Genomic DNA, 26,765 nt, shown 5'->3' with positions numbered 1-26,765 from the left:
TCGGTGTTGTTGTGTTTATTTTAAGAACAAATTTATTTCTCGCTTTCCCTTTTGTGGGGTATTCTTTTAATATACATTTTTGTTTTCCCCCTGGATGTCTGCCAAAAAATACAACGAAAGATAATTGTTCAGTGTTTATTTTGAGAAAATTTGGTATGAATGAATGAACTTCTTGCGTCATCAATATTCATATGTACGATTTAGTGGTTTTGTCATTCAGTCATTTAGTGAATGTGCGCGATGTATACCTTCAATGAGAAGATTTCGTTCTTTGGTCGATGTTTGTGTATTTTTTTTTTTGGCTTTTTCTTACAACACATTTAACAATGAAAAGCTTAACGTGAACAACTGATTTGCTTAACTATGGACTAACATATAAAATTACATCGAACTTTACGGTTTCGCTGCATCTGTTTACGTTTCGTAAATCTGGCTCGCAGTTTTTCGAGAACGTCGCTAGCAAAGTATTTGCTGAAGTCAACTGTTAAAAAGGTTCTCTGTGCATGCTATCTAATAAACAGTCAATGCGTTGCATTTTCAGCTCGTCATATTTCGTAGGACGTGCTCTCAGATTGCGAGGTGCGGTGCCACCAGAAGCCATTTTGATACTCGTGCAATATAGGGCTGGGAGGTTGCAATAAATGAAATTTTCTGACGGAGTGACTGTTATTTTGGTGTGTAAACAAATATGGCGGCTTGAATTCGAATCATATACAGATGATGAGTGCGATTCATTGGTAATGTTATTGTGCAATTATTTTTCGATTTTTTTGCGTGTATATTTTTCTAATAGCTAAAAAATAGTTCGATTAGTTCAATTTAACGAATGGTATCAGCACCTGTCAAACATGGCAGTTTCTGATCCATTTGCTAAATTTCAGATCGCGTTCCCGAGCGGTCTCGTTCCTTCCTTAAATCTGTAGACGTCAAATTACATTAAAATGATTATACATTCTTTCTGGTAAACACTGTGCGAGTGCAACAAAATATCGTTTGGTGCCTCATTAATCCAAAACAAATATAGATAAATAAAAAAGTATTCAAACATGTAGTCCAAATGTTCAGACCTGCTGCAAATATCCGTCTGCATCAGTTTTCTCGCTGTTGCTATTGAGATTATGTCTTTCATCGAATTGCTTGCTGGATGCCAAGCTGGGGGCTCGATTAGCTAAGGGATCGTTTCATCCACGGTGGCAATCGATGCCGGACAGCATCGCTTATATGGCGATACATGATCAGCACGATGATCGGGATCGCTAGTTTGGGGTTCTTGAAAAAGTACAACCAACAGGCAAGGGCAAACAAAGCCACATCCGTTAGATAGGACACGGTGGATTGATAGGAGGTATCTTCGGGCGCTGGATCAGGAGCTGTGGACTGGGAGCGCGATCGTGGCTCATGAAGGGAAGGTTGTTCCGTGGGCGTCGATGGAGTTGATTGGACCGAAGGAGTTGGTGGGATAGAAGGACTTGGTGGGACGGAAGGCGTTGATGGTGGTTTTGGAAGTTCTGGAGCGGATTCAACAGCCGTAGATTTCTGTGGTGATGTGGCGCTACGTAGCCGAGCTCGCCTAGCAACGTCCATTGGAGTCTTTTCTGGAGCGTTTGCTCCTTCGCGAACGCCTGAACTGCTGCGGGAGCGTGTCTGAGAAACATTTCGTTTCTTGGCGATCGCTGCGGACTCACGCGTAGGTCGACTACGTCGTGTTGGTTCATCATTAGCGCCACTTGGTCTAAATGCAGTATCCGGTCGGGTCTGTGGAGATGGAGGATGCTCCTTCATTGCAGACGATGGTCGGCTACCATCGTTTTCGATCGAAGCCGATCGTTGCTTCAGAATTCGACTCTCTCGGGCCGGTTTACCCTTGGTTACAATTTGCTCCGAACTCAGTGATGGAGAACGAGATTTTTGAACCCGATAGATTTCTTCCGGTGGCATAGGAGAAGTTGATTCTGCGCGGGAGCCTTGTGATCGTTCGAAAGAAGCTTCACGAGAACGTCCTCTTTCATTCAGTTTTCGAACCTCGTCCGGATTCATGTAGAGCGGCAGAGGACGAGGTTTCTTGGCAGTTTCAACTTGCTGCACGATGTCGCTGTAGAAATCAGCCACTGCTTTGGATTCTTCGATCGAACTCTGCCTGGATTCTAGCTTTCTCTGGCGAGCAACTTCCGATCTAATTGCCGTATTGATCTCCTGTCCCGAAGGGGGTTGTTTTTCACTTATGATTTCTGCAGGCTCTGGAGCTGCTGGTTGCTTAACCTCCACCTCAGGCGTCTTCTCCTTTTCCACTACAGGAGGGGTTGGGCTACGAATTGGACTAGGCTTTCGCTCCTCTTTTGTGGGAGACTTACGATCAAAGATATTAGTCAAACTTCTCCGCTCCGGTTTACTTGGGGCAACCTTTTTCTCTTTCTCATCCTTTGTCAAAATCTCCGTTGATGGTCGCTTCAAAATGGGTTTTGGAACGAAATTCGGATCTGGCATTGGCAAAGGTTTCGTTAGCACCTCTATCGCCTGGCTTGGATCTGGGTTCCGATACGGAGAAATCGTTCTTTGACCCGGATGATAGGTTTCCATTTCCTCATCGTCACTCATGATCCTTGACCGGCTGGATCGCGCCGATTCTCTCCTCTTCAACTCCTCCAGCATCGAATCCATTGATGAAGAGATTGACAACTCTTCGTCCAAATCTACCAACTTACCTAATGCATCTGTTGCTTCTCTCGCTTCTTCCACCATTTCTTCTTCCTTCATAATCTCCTCCTTCTCCTCTGGTATCACATCGTCCACGGCGCTGGAATGTTGCGATTCGAAACTGGACTGCTTAACGATCGCTTCCTTATCCCCGGACAAACGCCGACGAAGGCTGCTTCTACGGTCCGACAAACGGTTCGTTGCTGCCGAAGTCTCCTGCGGTTGCAACTGCGGCTGGGTTGGCTCCGCCGCACTCATGCTTCGCCTTCGTTCTGCCGCCTTGCGTTGATTTTCAGTTTCTTCCAAGGCGACGGCTTGGTAGAATCGAGCCATCGCACGTTCATACAGTAGCTCCGTTGAACTCACGGCCGGGCGCATTCCCGGTGCTGGCGGCGGCTCCACGTTGAGCTCCGGCGCGGACAGCGAAAGTGGCGGAGGCGGAGCGGCCAGATCTTCCAGCTCAAAATCGAAGGTTGAGTTTCCTGCGGGAGGTAAGAAAAGTTGTATTAGTTGTCAATATAATTGACTTGGACAGATGCAGTGTGCTGAATTCACCCAGGAAGGTGCGAATTTACAAAAAAATCAATCACTGATGACTACGAGTTCACATAGTTTTGGGAACGTGACATTGGGTACCATGCGACATGCAAGCGACACTGGATCTTACCGGATGCGATCGAAAGGGAACGAACCGGTGGACGCATGTTTGCAGGGCGATTGTAAGCAGATTGTAAAAGGCGTCGAGTGAAATATTTTTCCCGATAGAGCTGGAAGTACAGCAATGACCGCACAGGAAGCACGTTTGTGGCGGTTTTAGTTTGATTACTATTATCGATGGCTAAAAGAAGAAAGTATTGTAAGTTTTTTTTTGAAGAGTAAGCACTGACTACGAATAATGTAGCACACGGTTGAACGGTACGAAATGGTCTAATGATATCATAGATACGCAAAATGATCAGCAGCCTAACGATCCACGATTTTGTTTTTCAGTGCAGAAAAAAGACAGACTCGTTGAATGAGAAAATCCATGACTGACGTTGGGTGCGGAAATGTGTTCTCCGTTTGGACATGTTTATTTTGTTCAGTCGATTCAATTACACGATCGTTTATCTAACTCGATCAACAATATGTGGGCACGCGCAAAAATCCTTGAGTAAAAATAAACATGTGCTACAACGAGATCGTGAACTTGATAATATGTACTACCAAATTAGTTTGCTGCGCACGGGATAACGAGGTATCTTGATTTTGAATGTTGCATTGAATTATAAGTTGGAGATCATAACCTGCGACCATTTACATGCATTTGACCAACATAATGTTTTTATCGATACCTTGCACAAGAAGACGAATGTTTAATTTGATGTATAATAAGTTTGTGAGTGATTATTCAACTTTGTTCTACATCGAATTGCTCTATTATTAATATCGCAGCGGCAGCCTAAGAGCAAATAACAGATAATAAAACTTTTGGTGTTTTTTGCCTGCTTCTGATGCAATTTTGGCGTTCTTTAGCTAAATTTTATATTTTTCTTCATCAGATAGATAAATATTTCATCCTTCATAATTAGTTATGGAAATTGACGTGAAAAATTGAACTCTACACTCTAATCTTATACAGAAGAGTATGACAATTTTAAGGAACGTCCACAAATTACGAAGCGCTTAGATGGGGAAATGGGGTTGAGTGAAGTCTTACGATCCATACAAAATTTTCAGATGCTTCATACAAAAAGTATGACACCCTCGTTTGAAAAAGTCAATTTTTTTGCGTTACGTAATTAGTAGATGTTCCCAGTGGAACATCCCATAACATAAGTTCCCATAACAATTTTTAAAAGGGACCATCGAGTTAGGGAGGAATCGAGATAGGGAACAAATTTTTATTTGGCCGAATATTTAATTTGTTTTCTTATTAAGTGAAGCGAGGAGCCAGATGTTCGAAATAAAAAGTGAACAGCGAGAACTGAGTAGGGAGAAATGAGATGTTCTAAATGAGTACAGGTGAAAAATGAGTACCGAGAAACGGAAGTGAGAATTGAGTAGTGAGATGTGCGCAGTAAAATGTGAGTAGTAGAAAGTGAGACATGAGAGAAGTGAGAAGTAAGAAGTGAGATGTGAGAAGTACGATCTGAGTAGTGAGATGAACAGAAGCAAGGAGTGAGAACTGAGAGATGATAATTGGGAAGTGAGAAGCAAGATGATAAGTAGTGAGAAGTGATTGGAGAGATATAAGACATAAAAAAGAAGAAAGCCAGAAGAAGGGAGAAGAAAAAGTAAAGAAGGAAGGAGAAATAATCTCGTTCCTTGATCCACTTTTTGGCACGGCAAATGCTGGGTAAAGCGTACCATTGGTACTTCGCGTACCTGAAGGAATAAAATAGACCCCATCTCGCGGTCCTTAGCCTCTTACCCAGCAACTCCTATCCCTACCTCCCCGCGGTGCTGGCCGGGATACGAGCAACCTTAGGGAAGATCGGGTAACCAACCCCGGTGGGAACTATGGTCGTATGCTGACAGGGAAGGGGGGTTTGCTCCTCTCCGGAGGTGCAAATCTTATTGAGCGTCTGTTCTCCATGTCAGGATCGGCTCACAACAGCGTCTGTTCTCCATGTTAGGGGCGGCTGATCATCGTCCGAGTGCCAGCGAGGGACTCTAAGTGAAACTGTGCACCATGGTCCACCGGAAATAAGGAGGAATGGTCCTCCGGAAATTTAGGGGGTTTGGGGTCAGGCCCTGCAAGCCAGCCTTTAAAAAATCATAAGCAACGACCGGAACCACCGGCGAAGACCACTGCGACGAAAAGGGACTAGCTATTGGAAACTCGGTTCGTTGAACTGCAAATCTTTCAACTTCATCGGGAGCACACGCATACTCGCCGATGTGCTCAAGGACCGTGGATTCGGCATCGTAGCGCTGCAGGAGGTTTGTTGGAAGGGATCAATGGTGCGAACGTTTAGAGGTAATCATACCATCTATCAGAGCTGCGGCAACACACACGAGCTGGGAACAGCTTTCGTAGTGATGGGCGATATGCAAAGGCGCGTGATCGGGTGGTGGCCGATCAATGAAAAAATGTGCAGGTTGAGGATCAAAGGCCGGTTCTTCAACTTTAGCATAATCAACGTCCATAGCCCACACTCCGGAAGCACTGATGATGATAAGGACGCATTCTACGCGCAGCTGGAACGTGAGTACGACAGCTGCCCAAGCCACGACGTCAAAATCATTATAGGAGATTTGAACGCTCAGGTTGGCCAAGAGGAGGAGTTTAGACCGACTATTGGAAAGTTCAGCGCTCACCGGCTGACGAACGAAAACGGCCTACGACTAATTGATTTCGCCGCCTCCAAGAATTTGGCCATTCGCAGCACCTACTTCCAACACAGCCTCCCGTATCGGTACACCTGGAGATCACCACTGCAGACAGAATCACAAATCGACCACGTTCTGATTGATGGACGGCACTTCTTCGACATTATCGACGTCAGGACATATCGTGGCGCTAACATCGAGTCTGACCACTATCTGGTGATGGTTAAACTGCGCCCAAAACTATCCGTCATCAACAATGTTCGGTACCGACGACCGCCGCGGTACGACCTAGAGCGACTGAAGCTTCCTGATGTCGCCACTGCATACGCGCAGCATCTCGAGGCAGCGTTGCCGGAAGAGGGTGAGCTCGATGGGGTCCCTCTTGAGGACTGCTGGAATACAGTCAAAGCAGCCATTAACGACGCAGCGGAGAACAACGTCGGGTATATGGGACGAAGTCGACGGAACGATTGGTTCGACGAAGAGTGCAGACAGATTCTGGAGGAGAAGGACGCAGCGCGGGCGGTCGCGCTGCAGCAAGGTACCCGGCAGAACATGAAACGTTATAGACGGAAGCGGAGACAGCAGACCCGCCTTTTTCAGGAGAAGAAACGCCGCCTGGAAGAAGCGGAGTGCGAGGAGATGGAACAGCTGTGCTGCTTTAAAGATACACGCAAGTTCTATCGGAAGCTCAACGCATCCCGCAAAGGCTTCGTGCCGCGAGCCGAAATGTGCCGGGATAAGGATGGGAGCATCTTGACGGACGAATGTGTGGTGATCAAAAGGTGGAAGCAGCACTACGAGGAACATCTGAATGGCACTGAGAGTACAGGCAGTGAAAGTCAAGGCAGCGGAGGAGATGACTACGTCAGTTCAGCGGACGATGGAAGCCAACCAGCCCCCTCCTTGAGGGAAGTTAAGGATGCCATTCAACAGCTAAAGACCAATAAAGCAGCTGGTAAGGATGGTATCGGAGCTGAGCTCATCAAGATGGGCCCGGAAAAGCTGGCCACTTGCCTGCACAAACTGATAGTCAGAATCTGGGAAACCGAACAGCTACCGGAGGAGTGGAAGGAAGGGGTTATATGCCCCATCTCCAAGAAAGGCGACAAACAGGAGTGTGAGAACTTTCGAGCGATCACCATCCTTAATGCCGCCTACAAAGTGATATCCCAGATCATCTTCCGTCGTCTGTCACCATTAGTGAACGAGTTCGTGGGAAGTTATCAAGCCGGCTTCGTTGACGGCCGCTCAACAACGGACCAGATCTTTACTGTACGGCAAATCCTTCAAAAATGCCGTAAATACCAGGTCCCAACGCACCACCTGTTCGTAGATTTCAAGGCGGCATACGACAGTATAGACCGCTTAGAGCTATGGAAAATTATGGACGAGAACAGCTTCCCTGGGAAGCTTACCAGACTGATCAAAGCAACGGTGGATGGTGTGCAAAACTTTGTGAAGATTTCGGGCGAACACTCCAGTTCGTTCGAATCGCGCCGGGGACTAAGACAAGGTGATGGACTTTCGTGCCTGTTGTTCAACATTGCGCTAGAAGGTGTCATGCGGAGAGCCGGGTGTAACAGCCGGGGTACGATTTTCAACAGATCCAGTCAATTTATTTGCTTCGCGGATGACATGGACATTGTCGGCCGAACATTTGCAAAGGTGGCAGAACTGTACACCCGCCTGAAACGTGAAGCAACAAAAGTTGGACTGGTGGTGAATGCGTCAAAGACAAAGTACATGCTTGTGGGCGGAACCGAGCGTGACAGGGCCCGCCTGGGAAGCAGTGTTACGATAGACGGGGATACCTTCGAGGTGGTCGAGGAATTCGTCTACCTCGGATCCTTGCTAACGGCTGACAACAACATTAGTCGTGAAATACGAAGGCGCATCATCTGTGGAAGTCGGGCCTACTACGGGCTCCACATGAAACTGCGGTCGAAAAAGATTCGCCACCGCACCAAATGTGTCATGTACAAGACGCTTATAAGGCCGGTTGTCCTCTACGGACATGAAACATGGACAATGCTCGAGGAGGACTTGCAAGCACTCGGAGTATTCGAGAGACGGGTGCTTAGGACCATCTTTGGCGGTGTGCAAGAAGACGGTGTGTGGCGGCGAAGAATGAATCATGAGCTCGCCCAACTCTACGGCGAACCCAGTATCCAGAAGGTAGCTAAAGCCGGAAGGGTACGATGGGCAGGACATGTTGCAAGAATGCCAGACAGCAACCCTGCAAAGATGGTGTTCGCTTCCGATCCGGCAGGTACGAGACGGCGTGGAGCGCAGCGAGCGAGATGGGCAGACCAGGTGCAAAACGACTTGGCGAGCGTGGGGCGTATTCGAGGATGGAGAGATGCGGCCTCGAACCGTGTATTGTGGCCTCAAATTGTTGATTCAGTGTTATCTGTTTAGATGTTAACTAAATAAATGAAAAAATGAATGAATGATCCACTTTTCTCTCACTCTCTCACAACTCATTTTTCACTCCTCATTTCTCACTTCTCAGTACTTCTTTTCTCTCACTTCGCACATCTCGCTTCTCACCTCTTACTTCCTATTACTCACTTCTCACTATTCTCACTTCACACATCTCACTTCTCACTTCACACTCATTTTTCACTTTTCAGTTCTCACTTCACACTTATAACTTCTTACATCTCACTTCTGACTTCTCATTTCGAATTTATCACTTCTAACTTTTTGCTTTTCACTTCTCACTACTACCTCGCATTTTGAATTTTTCAATTCTAACTTTTCACTTCTCATTTCTTACTTCTTACTTTTAACTTTTCACTTCTCTCCTGAGATGAGATAAGACATCTCTCTGTTCCTTTTTGAAACCATTTGCCTGTCAGAAAAGACCAATTTTTATTGGGCGATTTGACAGACGCCGGCAAGCAAAGCGTTGCTTTATTTTGCAGGTGGGTACTTTGTTATTGATTTCGTGGTGTTGCTAGTAGTCGGGGATGTTTCAACTTCAGATTTGCAAATAATAAGTCATCATGAACAAACTTTTACTTTGCCAATTTTAACGCGAAATAGAATTGAAAATTTGTTTTCATCAATCTGACTATGCATCAATTTAGGAATACAGTTCAAATGCTCAGCATTAGGTAATTATTGATATAAACTTATTCGTCTTGTGTAAACATTCACAAGACGAATTAGTTTATATTAGTGAATTAGATAGTGAAAAAAATGGTCGCACTGCAAATGCCCGTCGCGTGAGTTGAGCATACATTATTAGACACGGTGTGTCTGTGACCATTATTAACGAAAAAAAATGTCCATCCATTCTGAACTCGCCTTTCGAAAGATATAATATCCAGGCGTCTGCTATGAAAATTTCAAAATCTTTCATCTAGGGAATCGAAAGTTATAGCAGTTACAAATTTAATGATTTTTGCGTTCGATATCTCACTAATATGCAACCATATATACCGCGAATTTCCTCCTGATTACATCCAAATAAATTATCATCAAATATGCAATTTGCAACCTCAATCAACTATAACCTAAAACCTATTCTTTGAATAATTGAAAAAATAGCAAAGGATGTTAGAGATAACATTGTACAAATATCGATGGCAAAATAGACAATACAACCAAAATACAGTATTCAAATTACAGAATTATTGCACTTCAATCTCCTAATCATACCAAAGTTTAAATATTGTCTATGACAGACAGGGACTTTGTCCAAGGGCTTGACGACCCCTCCCCATGGCCACTGCGAGTTAGACCGGGACCATCGTCCCTAACCCCTAATCCCAAGGCGTCAAGCGACCCGTGCCGAGGGGATGCATGGCCAGGGAGGTGAAATAATAAGCTAGGCCTTTAAAGGAGCCTGTGGGGTACCTGGGCACCCTCCACAGTAATTGTCCCTTACCGCGTCATGCTGGGCTCTGGCGTGGTGGACCTCTTTTCCCGAGCAACTCGTGGGACCAAAATGGAAAACCAAGTCAATTCTTCAATTAGTGGTAGTAGTGTAGGCGACAACCCCTTCACAAGAGGTGGGTTGTTCAGGTCTCCGCCTAGGAGGCCCGAGGCAATAGTCGGCAGCTCAGTGCGCAGCGGCAGCGTGGGTCACTTAACCTTCATCTCGGCTATAAAAACGCCGGTAGGGGTTATTGACGGCCCATGGCTTGTGGAGGCGATGAACCGCAAACGCGATGGGCTTTCGGCCTTCGAGGTGGCGACGGAACAGCTGGACGCCATCATCGACTTTGCGTCATCGAAGCATGATATCAGCAAGGACCTCAAGAGGAGCTTGCAGAAACTTCGAAAGTCGATGTTGGACACCAAGCTGGAGAGGACGGTCGGGACGGCCAAGTGTAAACCCGTGAAATCGGTGGAGTCGAGGTCTACCCAGACTGAGGCCCAAGGATTCGCGGACTCGGGCAAGGTCGAATCGACCGAAGGCGTGCCAGCGAAGACGGTGGTGCCAAAGTCTACCCAGACTGAGGCTCAAGTATTTGCGGGTACGTCGGGGGTGACTGTTCCAACGGAGCAGACACAAAAACGGGGGATGAGCTCCCTGGGGGCCGCTCCAAAACGCGGAGGGTTACTACCCCGAACAAGGGTAGTGGGGCTGGGAAGCTCAAATTTTGAGTGGTTCCACTTTTTAAAAAAAGTGAGTAAAATTTCTGTGGGAAAAAAAGAGACGGCAATACAAAACTACTCACTATTGAGTAGAAAAAAATGAGCGTGTAACCCCTAAAATACAGTGTGGCTATAAAACCACCGGGAGCTTTTGGGATTCGTTCAATAGACCTCCTTTCTGCAAGAATGACTTTGTAATGTGTATATCAAATGTAGTATTGTGTGGAATATTTGGTGGTGCTTCATTGAAAAATGTGTGATGGCGGGAACGGTTATTATAATAGAGGTAGAGGCAGATATATATCTCTATTGTTGTTATCGCAAATAATATAACGCCTGCTTAAAAGGGCGTTGTTAGAAAGAGGCCAAGCACTGTCAGTTGAGAAACAGCAGTGGCGTAGTATGGCTTCATCGGAAAGCCAGTTTTGTAGCGTCCGGAATGCTTCATGGCAAGGTATACCAATAGTGAGAAATTAGGCTCCGTGGTAGCGATGGTCAATTGTCTTGAATTTTGGCAATACAAATGTCGAACGGCGGCCAATCGAGGGACGATGATGTGGACGTGGACTTATCTAACGAGCATGGTAGGCACCATACAAATGCCATTACAAGGCGGAATCAACCACATTCCAAGTATTACCTCAGCCAGCGGTCGCAAGCATGGGTACCGCAATAAGAGGATGTCGTCGAAGCTGGACACGGGCCATGGGAAACGTGGAATGATTTTCCAACATTTATGAAGAATAGTCAATTCCACGTGGATTCATTGCTTGCTTCTTGAAATCCATGATTGCACTTAGTTTAATATCTCCGTCCGAAGTACTATTTTTTTAAACTAATTTAATTTGTTAATTATTTCAACTTATCAGACTAGGTAGCCCATGTTTGGTCACCACTAGCATTCTAATTTGCTATTATATAAACCAAAATATTGATTTTTTTTTCAATTTAGCAGGATATTTAAGAAATAGCAATAGCACGTGAACCGTTCTTTGCAAAATGGGCCAACTAGGTTCAAGTTAATGGAACTTCGTAGAAAGATTCCTATGAAAGCTCAACACGGCTTGTGATCGAATATTGCAGGGAAGGGCAGTTTGCCCGAATGCCATTGGGCCAAAAGTTATTTGGCCGAAGGGGTCACTTGGCAAATATTAGACTGCAACCCAGCGGGACGTCGCAGCAGAGGCAGACTTAGAGGCTAATGGCGGCGTAGCATCAATAAAGAAATAAAAGAAGTAGACCGAAATAGGAAACCTGGAAACAGGTGAAAGTTCTGCTCTTCGCTCAGGATGGAGATGCTTCAAGTCGGTTCCTTGGCTGTATTGATTATTTGGCCCAAAATTCCGTTTAGCCGAAATGATCGTTTAGAAGAAAGGACCATTTGGCCAAACGGGTCATATGACCGAAAATGTCGTTTGGTCGAACAGGTCATTTGGCCGAAGAATCGTTTGATAAAATTGGCCGAAAACGTCGTTAGGCCTAAATCGTCATTTGGCTGAAAGAACCACTGTAAAAAGTGTAAAGTGAGAAATGAGAAGTGAAAAGTTAGAAATCAGAAGTAAGAATGCGAATAGTGAGATGCAAGATGACTCACTTCTCACTTTACACAGAAATAAGTAAAAAATGAGGAGTAAGAAATTTGAATAGAACTTTTCTCACTCACTCAACCTTTCTTACTTATCAATTCTCAAGTTATCAATTCGATTCGCAAGAAGACGTGACTCTTCTTACTCCCCATTTCTCACTTTTCACTGTAAAAAGCTATATGAGCGAAGTGAGTAGTGAGACGTCTCACTACTCAACCAAACAACCTTTTCGGCCAAATGGCATATACCGCCGTATGACCCGTTCGGCCAGTTGGCTTCTGCCCAAACAAACGGCCCTTCCTCCAAAGTTTGTATGTTGACTGTAACAGCATGATTGAGACTATTTGTGGTAGACTGAAGAATTCAAAGGATGATCGACTAAAATTGCAAGTGAAATGAATTTAATTTTATCAAGCCTAAAGTGTAGCGAGCAGTGGTGAACGAAAGTGAAAATTCCCTTTTTCATACATTTTTCACTCCCAAAAATGTTCTGCAACTCCATATTCCAACTGGAGCCCCAGACTTTGCATTAGTAATTCTAAATTTAATTAAGTGATATTATTTAACTTAAGGGGAAATATTAAGTATCCTCCACGTCTACTAAGAGAGTTCTTTGCAATCAGGCTTTCCGAACCAGTTTCCAGAAAGAATGACGTTATGAAGCAGTATTTTCCTATATATTTCGGCTGATCAAATACGCCAGCTTATGCAACAACTGATTAGGCTGGAATTTCAAGAGGTTGATTTTCTCAACCAGTGTGGGTACAAAATCCTGCGTGTACTCCGTAGAATCCGACAACTTTTTGAATTTTGCCTGGGCCAGTCTAATCGACATAGGGAGATTGAGTCCTGAAAAACTTATTGCCAGAACACATCGAGATAGAAACATATCGAAATACACTGGGGTCGCTTTTTACGTGGTTTGTTTTAGCTTGTTTTTGGTCTTTGGATTTGATAAAACATTGAAGGAACTCAGAGACCGCATCGTGCTTTCGTGCTGTGCGGTTCTTTTCTCTCTTTGCGAAAGGAAGTTTTTAATACTACCCGAAGCTATTTTAATTTCAACAGTGCTTTTCAGCGCTATTTGTACCCACTGATCCCGTTACGATCTTTGCAAGGACTCGTTGCTTCGTTTTACGTTGGACCCGTTTGCGGAAGTAAAATTCCGACAAGCGGTGGTAATCCTGCAGGGACACCCTTCTGGGAAAATCCTCTTAGAAGGTCACGTCTCCACGCTCAGCAATGAGCATTAATAAAAACAAGAAGAAGGGGGAATCGCTGGATTCTCCACTCCCTTCGAAGAAACAAGGTTTCAAGACCGTCCTGCCAAAACGCGGAAAAAATAGAAGGAAGCTAGAGACTTCAGATATTCCAACTAACTCTAACATTCAAAAAAATTCTTCTCCTATCGAACTGAGCAATCATTTTGATTTGATTAATGACGAAATCGAATCTAGCTGTAGCCCAGGTGATTCGATCCATGCGAAAAAGCAAAAGATGCCAATTGTGATATCTGTTGCCGAGTTTTCTGGCTTTAGGAATGAGATTTTGGGTAACCTTCAGGGAATCAAGGTTTCATTCCAGATTGCCAGGAATGGTGACTGCCGCATTTTGCCGGGATCCTTTGACGATCGCAAACTACTTCTTCAGTATTTAACTGAGAAGCGCCATAAATTCTTCACATACGACGACAAAACTTAGCGGTTCTTCAAGGTCGTCTTGAAAAGTCTCCCCAGTGATGGTAAATCACTGGATGAGAATAAAATTGAAATTTCTGTATTACTTAGATTTTCACCAGTCCAAGTAATTAAGATGAAAAAGAAATCTCGCTCTGGTACTTCCCAGAGGGGTATTTCTCATAAATTTTATATAGTTCACTTCAAGAAAAGTGAACTAAATAATATGAAAAGTTTGGAACAGGCCTGTATTATGTCCCATGTCCGTGTTACATGGGAACATTTCCGCAGGCCTGGGGGAAATTTCCAAAACCCCACTCAGTGCCGTAAGTACCAAAAGTGGGGTCACGGAACTAAATTGTTGATGTTGATATTCCTTTGGATACCAAAAGTGATATTGACAATGCTCTCGTATCTTTGACAAATTTAATTGTCGAAGCCAGAGGCATTGCAATTCCAAAATGTGAAATTAAATTCAACTCCATTATTATTAACGACGATCTTTAGCTAATGATCCGTCTCAAAAATGTGAGGCGAAGGCAAAACCAAAGAACTCGCGATCCCGCGATGAAAGTTATTTGGCGAGACTTGCAAAATAAAATTAGAAAACGTTTGGCTATTCTGAGAAATACCATCTTTGAGAATGATGTTTAGAAGTTGGATGCCAGTTCGAAACCCTTTTGGAAATCAACGAAAATTCTTAAAAACCTCAAAAGCCAGTTCCAGCGCTTAAAGAGGGGAATAAAATTTTATTAACAAATGGCGAAAAGGTTCAAAAACTTGCTCAGCAGTTCGAGAGTTTCTAGAATTTTAGTCAAGGTCTCACTAGTACAATTGAGGATCAGGTCACACGGCGCTTCGAAAACATTCTCAATCAAGTGAATGTTTTTGACCCTTCGTTGGGAACTAATTTGGATGAAGTGAGATCTATTACTAGAAAATTTAAAGACATGAAAGCCCCGGGTGATGATGGTATTTTCTACATACTTATCAAAAAAAGCTCTTTGTCCTTTTTCGTTAATTTATTTAACAGATGTTTTCAATTGGCATACTTTCCCGATAAATGGAAAAACGCCAAAGTTGTTCTAATTTTGAAACCGGACAAAAATCCAGCTGAGGCTTCTAGTTATCGCCCAATCAGTTTGCTTTCTTCAATAAGCAAACTGTTTGAAAAGATTATTTTAAATAGAATCATGGTTCATTTTAATGACAATTCTATTTTTGCTGATGAGAAATTTGGTTTTCGCCATGGGCATTCAACCACCCATCAGTTATTAAGAGTAACGAATTTAATTCGGCTCAACAAATCTGAAGGATGTTCGACTGGAGTTGCTCTTCTTGATATAGAGAAAGCATTTGACAGTGTTTGGCATGAAGGTTTGATCGTAAAAATGATGAATTTTAATTTTCCTCTGTACATTATTAAACTGATACAAAATTATTTATCAGATCGCTCACTGCAGGTAAACTATCAGAATTCTAAATCTGAAAGATTACCTGTAAGAGCTGGTGTTCCCCAAGGCAGCATGCTGGGGCTCATATTGTATAACATTCTCACTTCTGACTTACCTGATTGACCACCAGAGTATCAAAAATTTTTATTTGCAGATGCACGGGCCTCTCAACCAAAGGGCGAAGCCTTCGTGTCATTTGTAGTAGATTGCAAAAAAGTTTGGATATTTTCTCCACTTACTTGCGAAAATGGAAAATTTCCCCGAAGATTGTACGACAATTCCCCGAAAACCAATTCCCCGAATGCAATTTTCCCGAATGCAATTTCCCCGAATGTAACAATTCCCCGAATGCAATTTCCCCGAATGTAACAATTCCCCGAATGTAACATTTCCCCGAATGTAACAAATCCCCGAAAATAAAGTAGTTTTTGCAAACACATAATTGTCATCGACTATTGACGCCCGAACAGAGCAGCGTTCAAAGATTTGTTCCAGAGTGTCTCTTTGGAGATGCCGAACATGACCAAATCTTTCGATAGTATTGTATGCCTTTGATCTTTCTTACTGTTAAATTATATATCTTATTGTTAAATTATAAAGATATTATAATAAAGTGTTTTCCTATTAATTTTTTTTCTAAAATAGTCGAACATAGGCTGAATTTATTTGGTGGAGCAGAATCGCGAACAGAAATTCCGTTTGAAAGCATCATGGAAAAATTTGTGAAATCAAACTCCTGTCCTATGTAAGGTTTATCTCTTCTTAAGAAGTTACTGTAATCGTGGATATGAATCCTTAAAAAAAATAATGCGTATGCCCGGGATAAGGCAATGGTAAATGTGATCCCTTCTTTAAAAGTAGTACATCTACTCGGAATAACGCAATGGATTAATTTGATCTCTACTTTGCAAGTAGGTGTTTTTCCAGAATAATGAAGAAGTGAATGTTATTCCTTCTTTAAAAATCTGTGTCTACCTGGTATATGGAAACGGTAGATGTGATCAATTCATTAAAGTTAGGCGTTAGCTCGAAATAAGCCAAAGTAGAATGAAATTACCTTTTCAGAAGTAGGAATTTGCCTGCAATAAGGTTGTGATAAATGTAGTCTCTTCCTTTGATGTAGACGAGTTTGGCTGGATTATATCTATAATATATGAGATCGCATCTAGCAATAAATATCAATTATATAAACCGAAAAAAATGACGTGTTCATTCAAAGAAGGCAATATCTCCTCCATTGTCCTTATACTGCGTAGACGCGATCATTTAAGGAAGGCATTATCTCATTCCTTCGCTTTACTCCAGGCAAACGTGTACAATTGAAGAAGGGTCTATCTACCCTCTTTGTCTTATATCGGGCAAACGTGTTCATTTTAAGAAGGCATTATAACTCGTCTTCCCCTAATATCGGGCGAAGCGAATATAAAAAAAAACATTATCCTTTCCTTCGCCTTATACCGGAAGACACATTAATTTTCTTCCTTTATCTCTACCCTTCTTCCTTATTTTTCCATTCTCCCTTCTTACATTTCACTTCGTATTTCGCTCTTTCTCGCTCCTCACCTAACACTTCTTGCATCATATTTTTCACTTCTCACTTCTTACTCCATACTTTTCACTTCTTACTATATATTTACTTACTGTACTTACTTCTCATTTCTTACTTTTCACTTTTCACTTCTCACTTCTCACTTCCCACTACTCACTACTCACTGCTCACTTCTCACTTCTCACTTCTCACATTTCACTTCTCATATCTCACTTCTCACATCTCACTTTTCACTTCTCACTTCTCATTTATGACTTCTCATTACTCACTTCTCATTACGCTCTTCTCACTTCTCACGTCTCACTTTTCACTACTCATTACTCATTTCTCACTTCTTACTTCTCACTCGGCCTAATGACGGTTCGGCATAATTGTCTTCGGCACAATGTCCCAGCATCTTTTTTTTTACAATTTTTAAGCGAGTTGTCCCGCGACCCTCACTTTTGTTGCAACTCAAAATTATGACAAAAGCCAATTATGTGACTTTATGTTAAACGACGCAGATTCCTCTTTCAGTTTTAGTTTTATCTGCACTGTGGAAACAATTCGGGGAAATGTTGCATTCGGGGAATTGTTACATTCGGGGAAATGTTACGTTCGGGGAATTGTTATTCGGGGAAATTTCATTCGGGAAAATTGCATTCGGGGCATTGGTTTTCGGGGAATTGTCGTACAATCTTCCCCGAATGCTTCCAAAACTCAGCTTATAATTTTCCCCCATAAGCTGAGAGCTTCTTATTTGAAACCTTCTAGCAGACATATTGTCACTATGAATGGGGTTCCAATTAATTGGTTTAGCGAAGCTAAATATTTAGGACTTCTACTAGATCAAAAATTAACTTTTAAAAATCACATTGAAGGCATTCAAGCCAAATGTAACAAATATATTAAGTGTGTATATCCACTTATAAACTGAAAATCAAAACTTTGTCTTGAACAAACTTTTGAGTTACAAACAAATTTTTAGACCTTTCGGAGACGAGCCAGCCTCGGGCTGAAAGTCTCTTTAATAAAGACACACAAAAAAAAAAAATTTTTTTTAGACCTGCCATGTTGTATGCTGTGCCAACTAGTTGCTGCAAAACCAGAAAGCAGGCACTACAGAGAATTCAAAATAAAATTTTGAAAATGATTCTGAAGTTGCCTCCGTGGTATGGTACCAATGAACTTCATAGAATTTTTAATATTGAGACATTGCAACAAATTTCCAACAAAATAATTTCCAATTTTAGACAAAAATCGTTGCAATCTTCTATTGCAACGATTAGCTCCTTGTACCCTTAGTATAAATTAGTTTAGGTTTAGTTTAAGTTAAAAACATTTCAATCAAAGTTAATTGCCTATTTCCGGGGATTAAACCACCCGACTTGGACGTTAATTTACAATGTTATGGAAACTCATATGTGAATATGTACGTTATGTGGAAGATATTGATTTGAAAAATGTATTGGAGGTAACCACTTTCCCGTCGATGGGACTCGAACCCATGACCCTACAGTACGCTAGACTGGTGCTTTAACCAACTAAGCTACGAAGGACCTCCGTCGGCCTTCACAACCTAGCGGCTACTGAACGAGCTCGAGATTCCCAAATTGGACGAATAGTCAAATCACTCGCAATCCATTTCTCAAGCCAACACTACCACATGTGTATAGTACACGTAAAAACATTGTAATTCCTACATGGTTCAATTCAACCAGAGGAAACATCCTAACTGCCAGAGGCAATTTAAATGTATTAATAATAACACACCTTAATAATAACACGGAACACCTAGTCTAAGAGATAAATGCATGTGCATATGTTTACACGATGCGCATATGCCTATTGGATCGGATTGGGTATATGCTGACGAATATAGAAAAAACCTTGGTTACTATGGTACATAACTTGGGTTGAACTCGAGAACGTTTTGGAGAACTTTGAACATCTCGTATTCCTGAAAATTGATCACTGTCTCAACGATCAGGATGAATCAACTTGATTGAGTGTTTTGAATTATCAAACAATGTGGTATAGGATACAATCATTTCAGATTCATCTGCATTAGACTGGCTCAGCTTAGTATGGGGAGAAAAAATGTTGTCGAATTCCACGGATTGTGTCTTTTGGTGAGAAAATCAAGCTCTCAAAATTTCAGCTCAATCGCTTGTTGCATAAGTTGGCGCATTTGATTTGAAGTTTGTATGGGGATTTCGATTAATATATTTAGGAAAATACACCTCCATCACTCATTTGTTCTGGAAATTGGTTCTGATTGCTCGATTGAGCTCAAAATTGCAAAAAAAGGGAGTTGTTATGTTACAGAACAATTTCACAGAACATTGTACGATTTTTTGTTTCCTGGGCCAGTCTAATCAGCATGCTCTCAGAAGCGAAATCTTCCCAAGGTTTCGAATACCTGAGTCTTCAGCACCTCAGATATTTTTCCTGTAAACTCAACATCCTGGTAAACATTTTTGCTGAAGAAAGTGGAGGCCTAAATTTATTCTGTGATTTTTACAGGCAATCTTGACATATAATGACCCATCCGGTCCCAAAAGGGTTAAATCAGATGTTGAACTATCACGTAGCATATGATGGACGCATCTACCATCTACCATTTTGTGTACGTACTATCGAGATATGCCTGCATTGTGAATTGTATAAAATACGGCAGACATCAGTCGGCTGGTCACTTAGTGCGAATGTCATGTGCCAAGCATAGGTATATTGATGCTGTTGCCAACCAGGTATCCAGGTATGTAGACTTGTATGGATTGAATGCTACGCGACTTTTTTGACTGGAAATGATTCTATGTACCGTCAACTGGGGGAAGATGATCATTGAGGTGAAGATGATCATTCGATGTGTCAGTCAAAAGTGCCAAATTTTTTTATGAAATGGTAGTCAACAATATTCTCCGTTCAAGTAATGTTACCGCTAGGTAGAAATCCGAGTTTTTCGATTATAATCATGAAAATGTATTTTGTGGAAGAAAGAGAGAGATAGTCATAAATGACGCTATTTTCGTTTCAAATATTGACTTCGTAGACTTTTTTACGTAGTAAATTCAACATTCATACAAATAACCTAGTGTATTTTGACTACTAGGTCATAATGATTTTAGTAGAGCTGTCTTGATCAACTTCACCCCAAACCAGATTACTCAAAAAATGTGTGATAATTTAATTTATTTTAATAAATGTGAATGCATTTCATAAATCTAAAGTTGTTGATTATTGCAACGTATAGCAGTACATGTTTTGAAAATATTTGTTTCGATTTAAAATGTAAACAGACATTGTTATTGCATGTTTTGTCTTAAAAATGATCATCTTCCCCCCAGTTGACGGTACTTAAGCCATTTGTAAACTTTGCTTACAAAGCTATCTGGAAGACCCAGATAAAGTTATTAAATTTATTTTCTTAGGCCAGTTGCACATGACTGACAAAATATGATGTAAAAAAATAGTTGCATGTTATTGTACAGGAACAACCCAAGCGGCATTCAAGCTTTAAAATGGTTTTATAGCAGTTTTCTGGAGTAAATAATAGTTTTCACTACCGCTTAAAAACCAAAAATGTTACTTAGGAATGCAGAATCGGTTTTCTAGACTTCAAAAATATTCCAAAATTCGGAATATCAAGTCAAAAAGATTGTAAAATAATTCTGTATCTGAACTTAACCCACATTAAATCGAAGTTCATCGTTAACTGGCAAAATCGTTTAATTCTATCCCCACATCACAGTTCAAACCGAACAGATGGCTTCCCCACGGCTCCCAATCTTGAACAACCGATGAATCCATCACCAAGTTACGATTGAAAACGGATAGTCTCCATTCTCGAAAATCACAATTGCACAAAACGTGCCACGGGCCAGAACGGGACGGCAACACAAACAGAACGCGCACGAGAGAACCACCGCGCTTGCGGCGGCAATTATGCTACGCGCGAGCAGTCAGTGAATTAGCATGGATTCTATTTTTGCGCGACGACTTTAACGACAACGGACGGCGTCGTCGTCGATTGGTCACGCCGACGTCATCGTCGCCGAAAAAGAAACCAGCTGAGCGGCATTGCGACGCGTCAAATTCCGTCCTACTTACGTGTGTTATTTTTCGCTTCCTGTTCGTTGTACAGGACCAACATGAACTCGCTACTGTTGTGTATGGTCGGCGAGGTGGCGGCATCAGTCGGGGACGTCGGCTGCTGATGCTGTTGCTGCTGAGGGGACAACTGGTTTTCCGTTGGGGAGGGCGAAGGTGACGGGCGTTTGAAGAGTGGGCTGGCTTCTTTGGAGAATTTTTCCATCGCTTTTAATGGCGATGCGAATGATTGGGGTCGCTGGGGTTTTGGCGATGGCGATTTCGGTGGTGGCGGAGCGGGTTCACGTATCGGTGAGGGTGCCGGTTCGGTAATGATGACGGCTGGTGGTTTCGGCAGTGGTTCGGTGGGTTGTTTGGGCCGGTAGAAATCTTCGTCCCGCGTCCCGTAGGACATTTCGCGAACGATTTCGTCCCGGCTGTAGGTTTCCGGTGTGAAGGCTTTAACTTTTTTGATCTGTTCGGCTTCTCTGGGCGGCGAGTGGGACACTTCTCTGCGTTTACGAGGTAGCGTTGGCGGGTTGGGTGCGTTTTCGCCGGGCTCCGGAATTTGGGTGGCACTGTTGATTCCTCGCTTCAGATCTGGGATGAATAGAGTGTCAGATTCTTCAGATGGTTCACTAAGGCCGTATGGATTTTCTGCTTTCACTCGAAAACGGTATTGGGAGCCTTCGAACAGTCCGCTGAGGGTGGTTGTTAGTTGCCGACAAGTGGTTGCCTTGAGCCAGACGTCCCACCCGACGCGGTAATATTCTACGATATAGTTACCAATCTTGCAGCCTCCGTCGTCTTCAGGGGCAGACCAACTAAGAATTATGGTTTTGCCGAGACCGAAGGTGATCTGAATTCTGCTTGGAGGCTCTGGTTTGGCAGTTACTGTAACTAAGAACGAGGCGTAATCTTCGCCGAGTTTGTTGAATGCTCGGAGGTTGTATTCGCCGCGATCGCTTCTTTCAGCGTTGGCGATTCGAAGCGATGAGTTTTTGTCGTTTGTTTCGATTTCGTAACGGCCTTCATTTGGTATAAGTTCACCATTGTGGCTCCATTCGACTATCGGGATAGGTTGACCAGCCACGCCTACTTTTAGTCGAATGACTTCATCGGCCTCAACGATCAGACCTTCTTCGTACTGTCTGGGAAGTCGGATCTTGGGATATGCATCAATAGATAGACTGCAGATGGTAATGGCATGACCCGCACGATTCGTAGCAGTACATTTGAACTCGCCTTCATCGGTCAATGCCACTTGATGGATGATCAGTATGCTCAGATCTCCTTCGGTTATGATCCGTGTTCGACGACTGCTGAATATCTCAAAGCCATCTTTATACCAGCTGATTTGAGGCGCAGGGCTTCCTGCAACGGAAACTCTAAATTCCATTTTCTCATTCTCGATGGCAGTGGTATCGTAGAGCTCTTGGACAAATCGCGGCGGTGCAATGGCAGCTCGCTGTAGTGTCACTGTCAATGGATCTGACAGCTCACTGCAATCGGACTGCCCAACGATGTTTTGTGCCGTTATTCGGAACTGGTAGCGCCATCCCGGTTCGAGTCCACTCAGAGATAATTCAGTGGCGTGAATCAGCTGGGCAGTGGCACGAACCCAGTGCGGTGAACCTGTCCGCCGGTGCTCAACAATGTATCCAAGAATTGGCGAACCGCCATCGCTCGTCGGTCGTTTCCATCGAAGTGTAACAACATCCGGTGCCGTAGTGCTGGGCGATCCCGGAACTAGCATCGGCTTGCCCGGAGGCGAAGGCGGCTCTGGAACAAAACAAAAATCAATCACTCAATATGCAATCAATATAATCAATTCTACTGCCATCTTCGACCCAAACCGTGATTATATTCTGGCGAGAAAACCAGTCACCAGTGAAATTGTGTTTCAACTGTAAATATTTGACTCGGGTCTAAAAATAAGCCTGGCTGCTCGGTTCTCTCGCCTTGCGTCGTCATCTTTGCCGTCCATATTTCGGGACGGAAAATTTCCTCCGCCCAAGTGAAAATTCTCACCTGCTGACTTCCAGTGAACGGCCTTCTTCGGCTTTCCGGTATGTTTGGTTGGTTGATTACCCATCCCCCGCACTGATCACTCAAAACAATACGATCGAATGGCCGAGCCCTACTCCTAAATCGATCGATTTTGATAGTCACTGGCACGATACGAGGGGCGCCATTTTTCGCTTTCTGCAATTACTGCTGGTCGGTCGTGTCACTACACTGCTGAGGGTAAGAAATATTTCTGAACCGATGGCGAGAAACGACGCGACGGCGACTGCAACGGGGCACGGAACGCGAAACGTGACCGATTTCGCGGGTTCAAGTGGTTTGTTCGAGGTTTCACTGCTTTCGGATGTCCGAGCAGAGTCGCGACCGGTCGAGAACTGAAGTGGCGCGCTCTCGCCATTGCGAATCGGGTTCAGACGCGGGTGATGCTGCGCAGGTGCACCACCGGACGGATCCCGACCAAGCAAGCTTGGGGATGCCAGTCGTGAAGACATAGCTCGACTTTGAAGAAATCTGAGTAATCTGATACTGTTTGCATTTGGGATTTTTTACATGGATTAAACTAGCAAAAAATAGTAGTTTGTGCAACAAGTTGCACAAAGATGATTTTTTCAGCACGAGTTGTACGTTTGTTCAATGAGGCTGGCCGAGTTGGATAAATACTACGCGTGCTGAAAAAATTGATTTGCACACGCTATTTTTTGCAGTGACGAAATTGACTTTAATTTGATAAATCTGTACCAAAATTGTACAGTCTATTTTACTGCACATGATCATTCTTGTTAATAAATTATGTTGATGCTGAGAACAATCAGATTCCATATTACCGTGCCACATTGCATAGCTCGACAAGCCGTGAAGCGATAGAAGTACTTGCCTTTGGATTTTTTTGATGTCATGTTCATCAAACTATTTCATTTATTACGCGATGCAGAGAATACACTATTTGAGCTAATTCAACAAAATATAGTCAGGTAACTACTGTTCTGATGTTGGTTTTTCATTATAGCACCCATTTGAGTTGCATAATTTTAATTAAAGCACCCATTTCGTTGATATAGAAAAATAAGCCGTTTTATCACTCAAAGACAAACTGTAAACTAGATATCCCAAGCAACCAGAAGTTCAGATTTTACTTAAATTTACTCTTACCCGAACTAATTGGTTCACTATGGTTCACATCAAGTTCCAAGCATCTTTAACGAAACTTTAAAGTTCACTTTTACGCTCCCACCATACTAAAAATTACTTAAAATGAGAGCTGATTAAGCCAAAATAGCCCTTCTTATCCGAACTTCTGGTTGCTTGGGATTATGATAAGTAATTGCAAAAAAGATATAAATCGTCCCTGTGTGTTTGTTGTATAGGTCAAAAATTCCACTTTTATGATTTAAGTTTATTAATTATATGTTTAGAACAGAGTATTGTCTATCGGCAATGTAGTCTGATGGCCAGCTAAAACGCTATATTAATTCTGATCCGACGATTCGGTACCTTTAATGGTCCTTTTTCAATGGATTAAAATGGTTCAGCGTTTCATTGTCATAAGTGTCCTTATTTTAGTCAAAAATTTTAGTGTTCCGAACATCAGCTAATCCGGTATCTTTGACAATGAAACGCTGAACCATTTTAATCCATTGAAAAAGGACCAATAAAGGTACCGAAACGTCGGATCAGAATTAATATAGCGTTTTAGCTGGCCATCAGACTGCATAGCCGATAGACAATACTCTGAGTCAATTACAGTCGACAACCACCTCCACTATATGTTTAGAACTACTTTTTTTATTAACCTTTCGAGACTAGCACCGTAGAAAAAAGTACAATACCTTTGAAAAAAGCATGCTTGTCATTAACTACCGTTATCTGAAAAAGTGACGTAATCGCCGTTTTCCAAGAATAGTGTAAACGAGTAGTTTTCATCGAGCTCTCCAACAGTAAAATAGAAAACGTGTATGTTCCAATTTGGAGCATGTACGAACCTGGTTGTTCTATTCCTCAACTCCGATAGCGAGACGCAGTGAATTCATCAGGTTCAACATCGTCCGTTTGATTGTGCTGATGGATTGTAGGAATAACGATGAGGATGATGGCATGTATCCTACCGCTGGTCGCAGAGACCTATTGTCTCGCATGAAAACAACTCTGCAGAGCGATCGTTCGGCCAGTCAATAGGTGGTTAGTAGGTCAGTGTGTAGATGAAATTATTCTGCAGCCTGATGGACGGTTTGGATGCGCTGACCAGGGATGCAGTCAAAGGTGGGTTGGATTGATTGGCGGCAAACATCCTCATTCACCCAGAAATACCTCACTTCTGAAAACATGCCGGAGGAAGTCTTTACAGTAGCGACTCGGACCACATTTTGTCAGCGCCAGGATGGAGTTCTTGAATCCGTCCCATTCTCCACTGCATCGGTGGGACATTATCGTCCTTGATAATGACCATTCTACCTACTTCTACCGGAACCGACGGTTTTCAACGTTTGGTTCTTGCTTGCAGCTGTCATAAATATTCCCGGCGCCATCTACGCCAAAAGTGTTGGAGTTTTCTTTGCGTTAACTGGTACTTATCTAGCCGATTGAGGGATACATCTTCAAGATTGGGCTCGAGAATTGCTTGTAGTGACGATCCGACAAGGAAATGCGAGGGAGTAAGCGGCTTTGAATCTTCAGGATTGACATGGGTGTTAGAGGACGGGAATTCAAACACCCATCCACCTGGACGAGGAATGTTGTCTTCTGGGGAAACGGGATTTTCGCCGACGACCTTTAGGAGATGCTTCTTGGCCGAGCGAACTGCAGGGTCCCAAAGGCCCTCAAAGTGTGGAGCACTGGGTGGATTAAAGTGCCACTGTACACCTTGCACAGTACATTCTCTGGATGCAATTACCCTGTGGGTAGGGTCCTTCAGCAGCTTCATAAAATCCTGCAGTTTATTTTTGGCTCCGACGAAGTTTGTACCGTTCTCAGAATAAAAAGTTTGAGAACCACTGCTTATTGATACTATCGCTCAAGTCCGGGAATTCAATTATCGCTGGCCCGCAGTGCATTGAATGTAAAAAATCACCGTTTTGTATTCAATGTGTCGTATTTGAACTGTTTCGTACTTTCAAATATTTGCGTCGGGTTAGGAACAAAAGGTCGAAAGACAAAAGGTCGAAAGGACAAAAGGTCGAAAGACAAAACGTCGAAAGACAAAAGGTCGAAGGGACAAATGGTCGAAAAGGACAAAAGGTCGAAAGGGACAAAAGGTCGAAAGGACAAAACGTCGAACGGGACAAAATGTCGAAACGGACAGAACGTCGAACGGGACAAAAGGTCGAAAGAAATTAAGGATCAATAAGATCAAAAGGTCGGAATGGACAAGGAACTGAAATGGAGAGAGTCAATCTAGCACCAGAGTTGCCCTACACAGTGAACAAAAACTCTGCTCTTTTATTTTTCACATTTTTTAACAAATAAATAAAATTCATTCAGTGAGTACAACTAATAGATGGATGTTGAGTTTTCTAAATGTCACTTCGATCTGTCATAATAGTGCACGCCGTACATCAAATACACCGGCGTATATTACACGCCGATGTATTTTCAATGCGTGCGCCTGCATGGCGGCGGAGTGCACTATTTTGACAGATCGAAGCGACATTCAGAAAACCTAGATTTTCATCTATTATTTGCACTCATTGAATGAATTTCATTTAATTGTTAAACATAGTTTAAAATAAAAGAGCAACTTTTTATGGCAACTGTATAGGACAACTCTGTCTCGCGCAATACAAGTTTT

At 42.9% G+C, this 26,765-nt stretch overlaps 1 protein-coding gene across 2 annotated transcripts; it reads right to left on the bottom strand.

The window, feature by feature from the left end:
* Positions 1-23,350, bottom strand: LOC134208758 (serine/arginine repetitive matrix protein 1). Of its 2 annotated transcripts, XM_062684656.1 has the most exons (4): positions 22,988-23,350; positions 20,978-22,738; positions 3,362-3,532; positions 1-3,176 (listed from the first exon to the last, which is right to left on the bottom strand). In XM_062684656.1, exons 1-4 carry the CDS (start codon positions 23,049-23,051, stop codon positions 1,165-1,167), a joined length of 4,008 nt encoding a protein of 1,335 aa, XP_062540640.1. In that variant the 5' UTR covers positions 23,052-23,350; the 3' UTR covers positions 1-1,164. The 2 variants fall into 2 exon arrangements, with proteins under 2 accessions (XP_062540640.1, XP_062540641.1); XM_062684657.1 differs by lacking the exon at positions 3,362-3,532.
* Positions 23,351-26,765: the final 3,415 nt, after the last annotated feature.

This window comes from Armigeres subalbatus, chromosome 2, assembly GCF_024139115.2.
Source record: "Armigeres subalbatus isolate Guangzhou_Male chromosome 2, GZ_Asu_2, whole genome shotgun sequence".
Classification (NCBI taxonomy): domain Eukaryota; kingdom Metazoa; phylum Arthropoda; class Insecta; order Diptera; family Culicidae; genus Armigeres; species Armigeres subalbatus.
The sequence above is the reverse complement of the archived record's forward strand: the minus strand, read 5'-3'. Positions and strand labels throughout refer to the sequence as shown.

Excerpts from the sequence above, each read along its gene's own strand:
- LOC134208758 (XM_062684656.1), bottom strand. The coding sequence starts at position 23,051 with ATGGGTAATCAACCAACCAAACATACCGGAAAGCCGAAGAAGGCCGTT. Across the intron at positions 22,739-22,987 it reads CGTTCACTGGAAGTCAGCAG|AGCCGCCTTCGCCTCCGGGC; the intron begins GTGAGAATTTTC and ends GTTTTGTTCCAG. Across the intron at positions 3,533-20,977 it reads GGAAGCGAAAAATAACACAC|CCATCGATAATAGTAATCAA; the intron begins GTAAGTAGGACG and ends TTCTTCTTTTAG.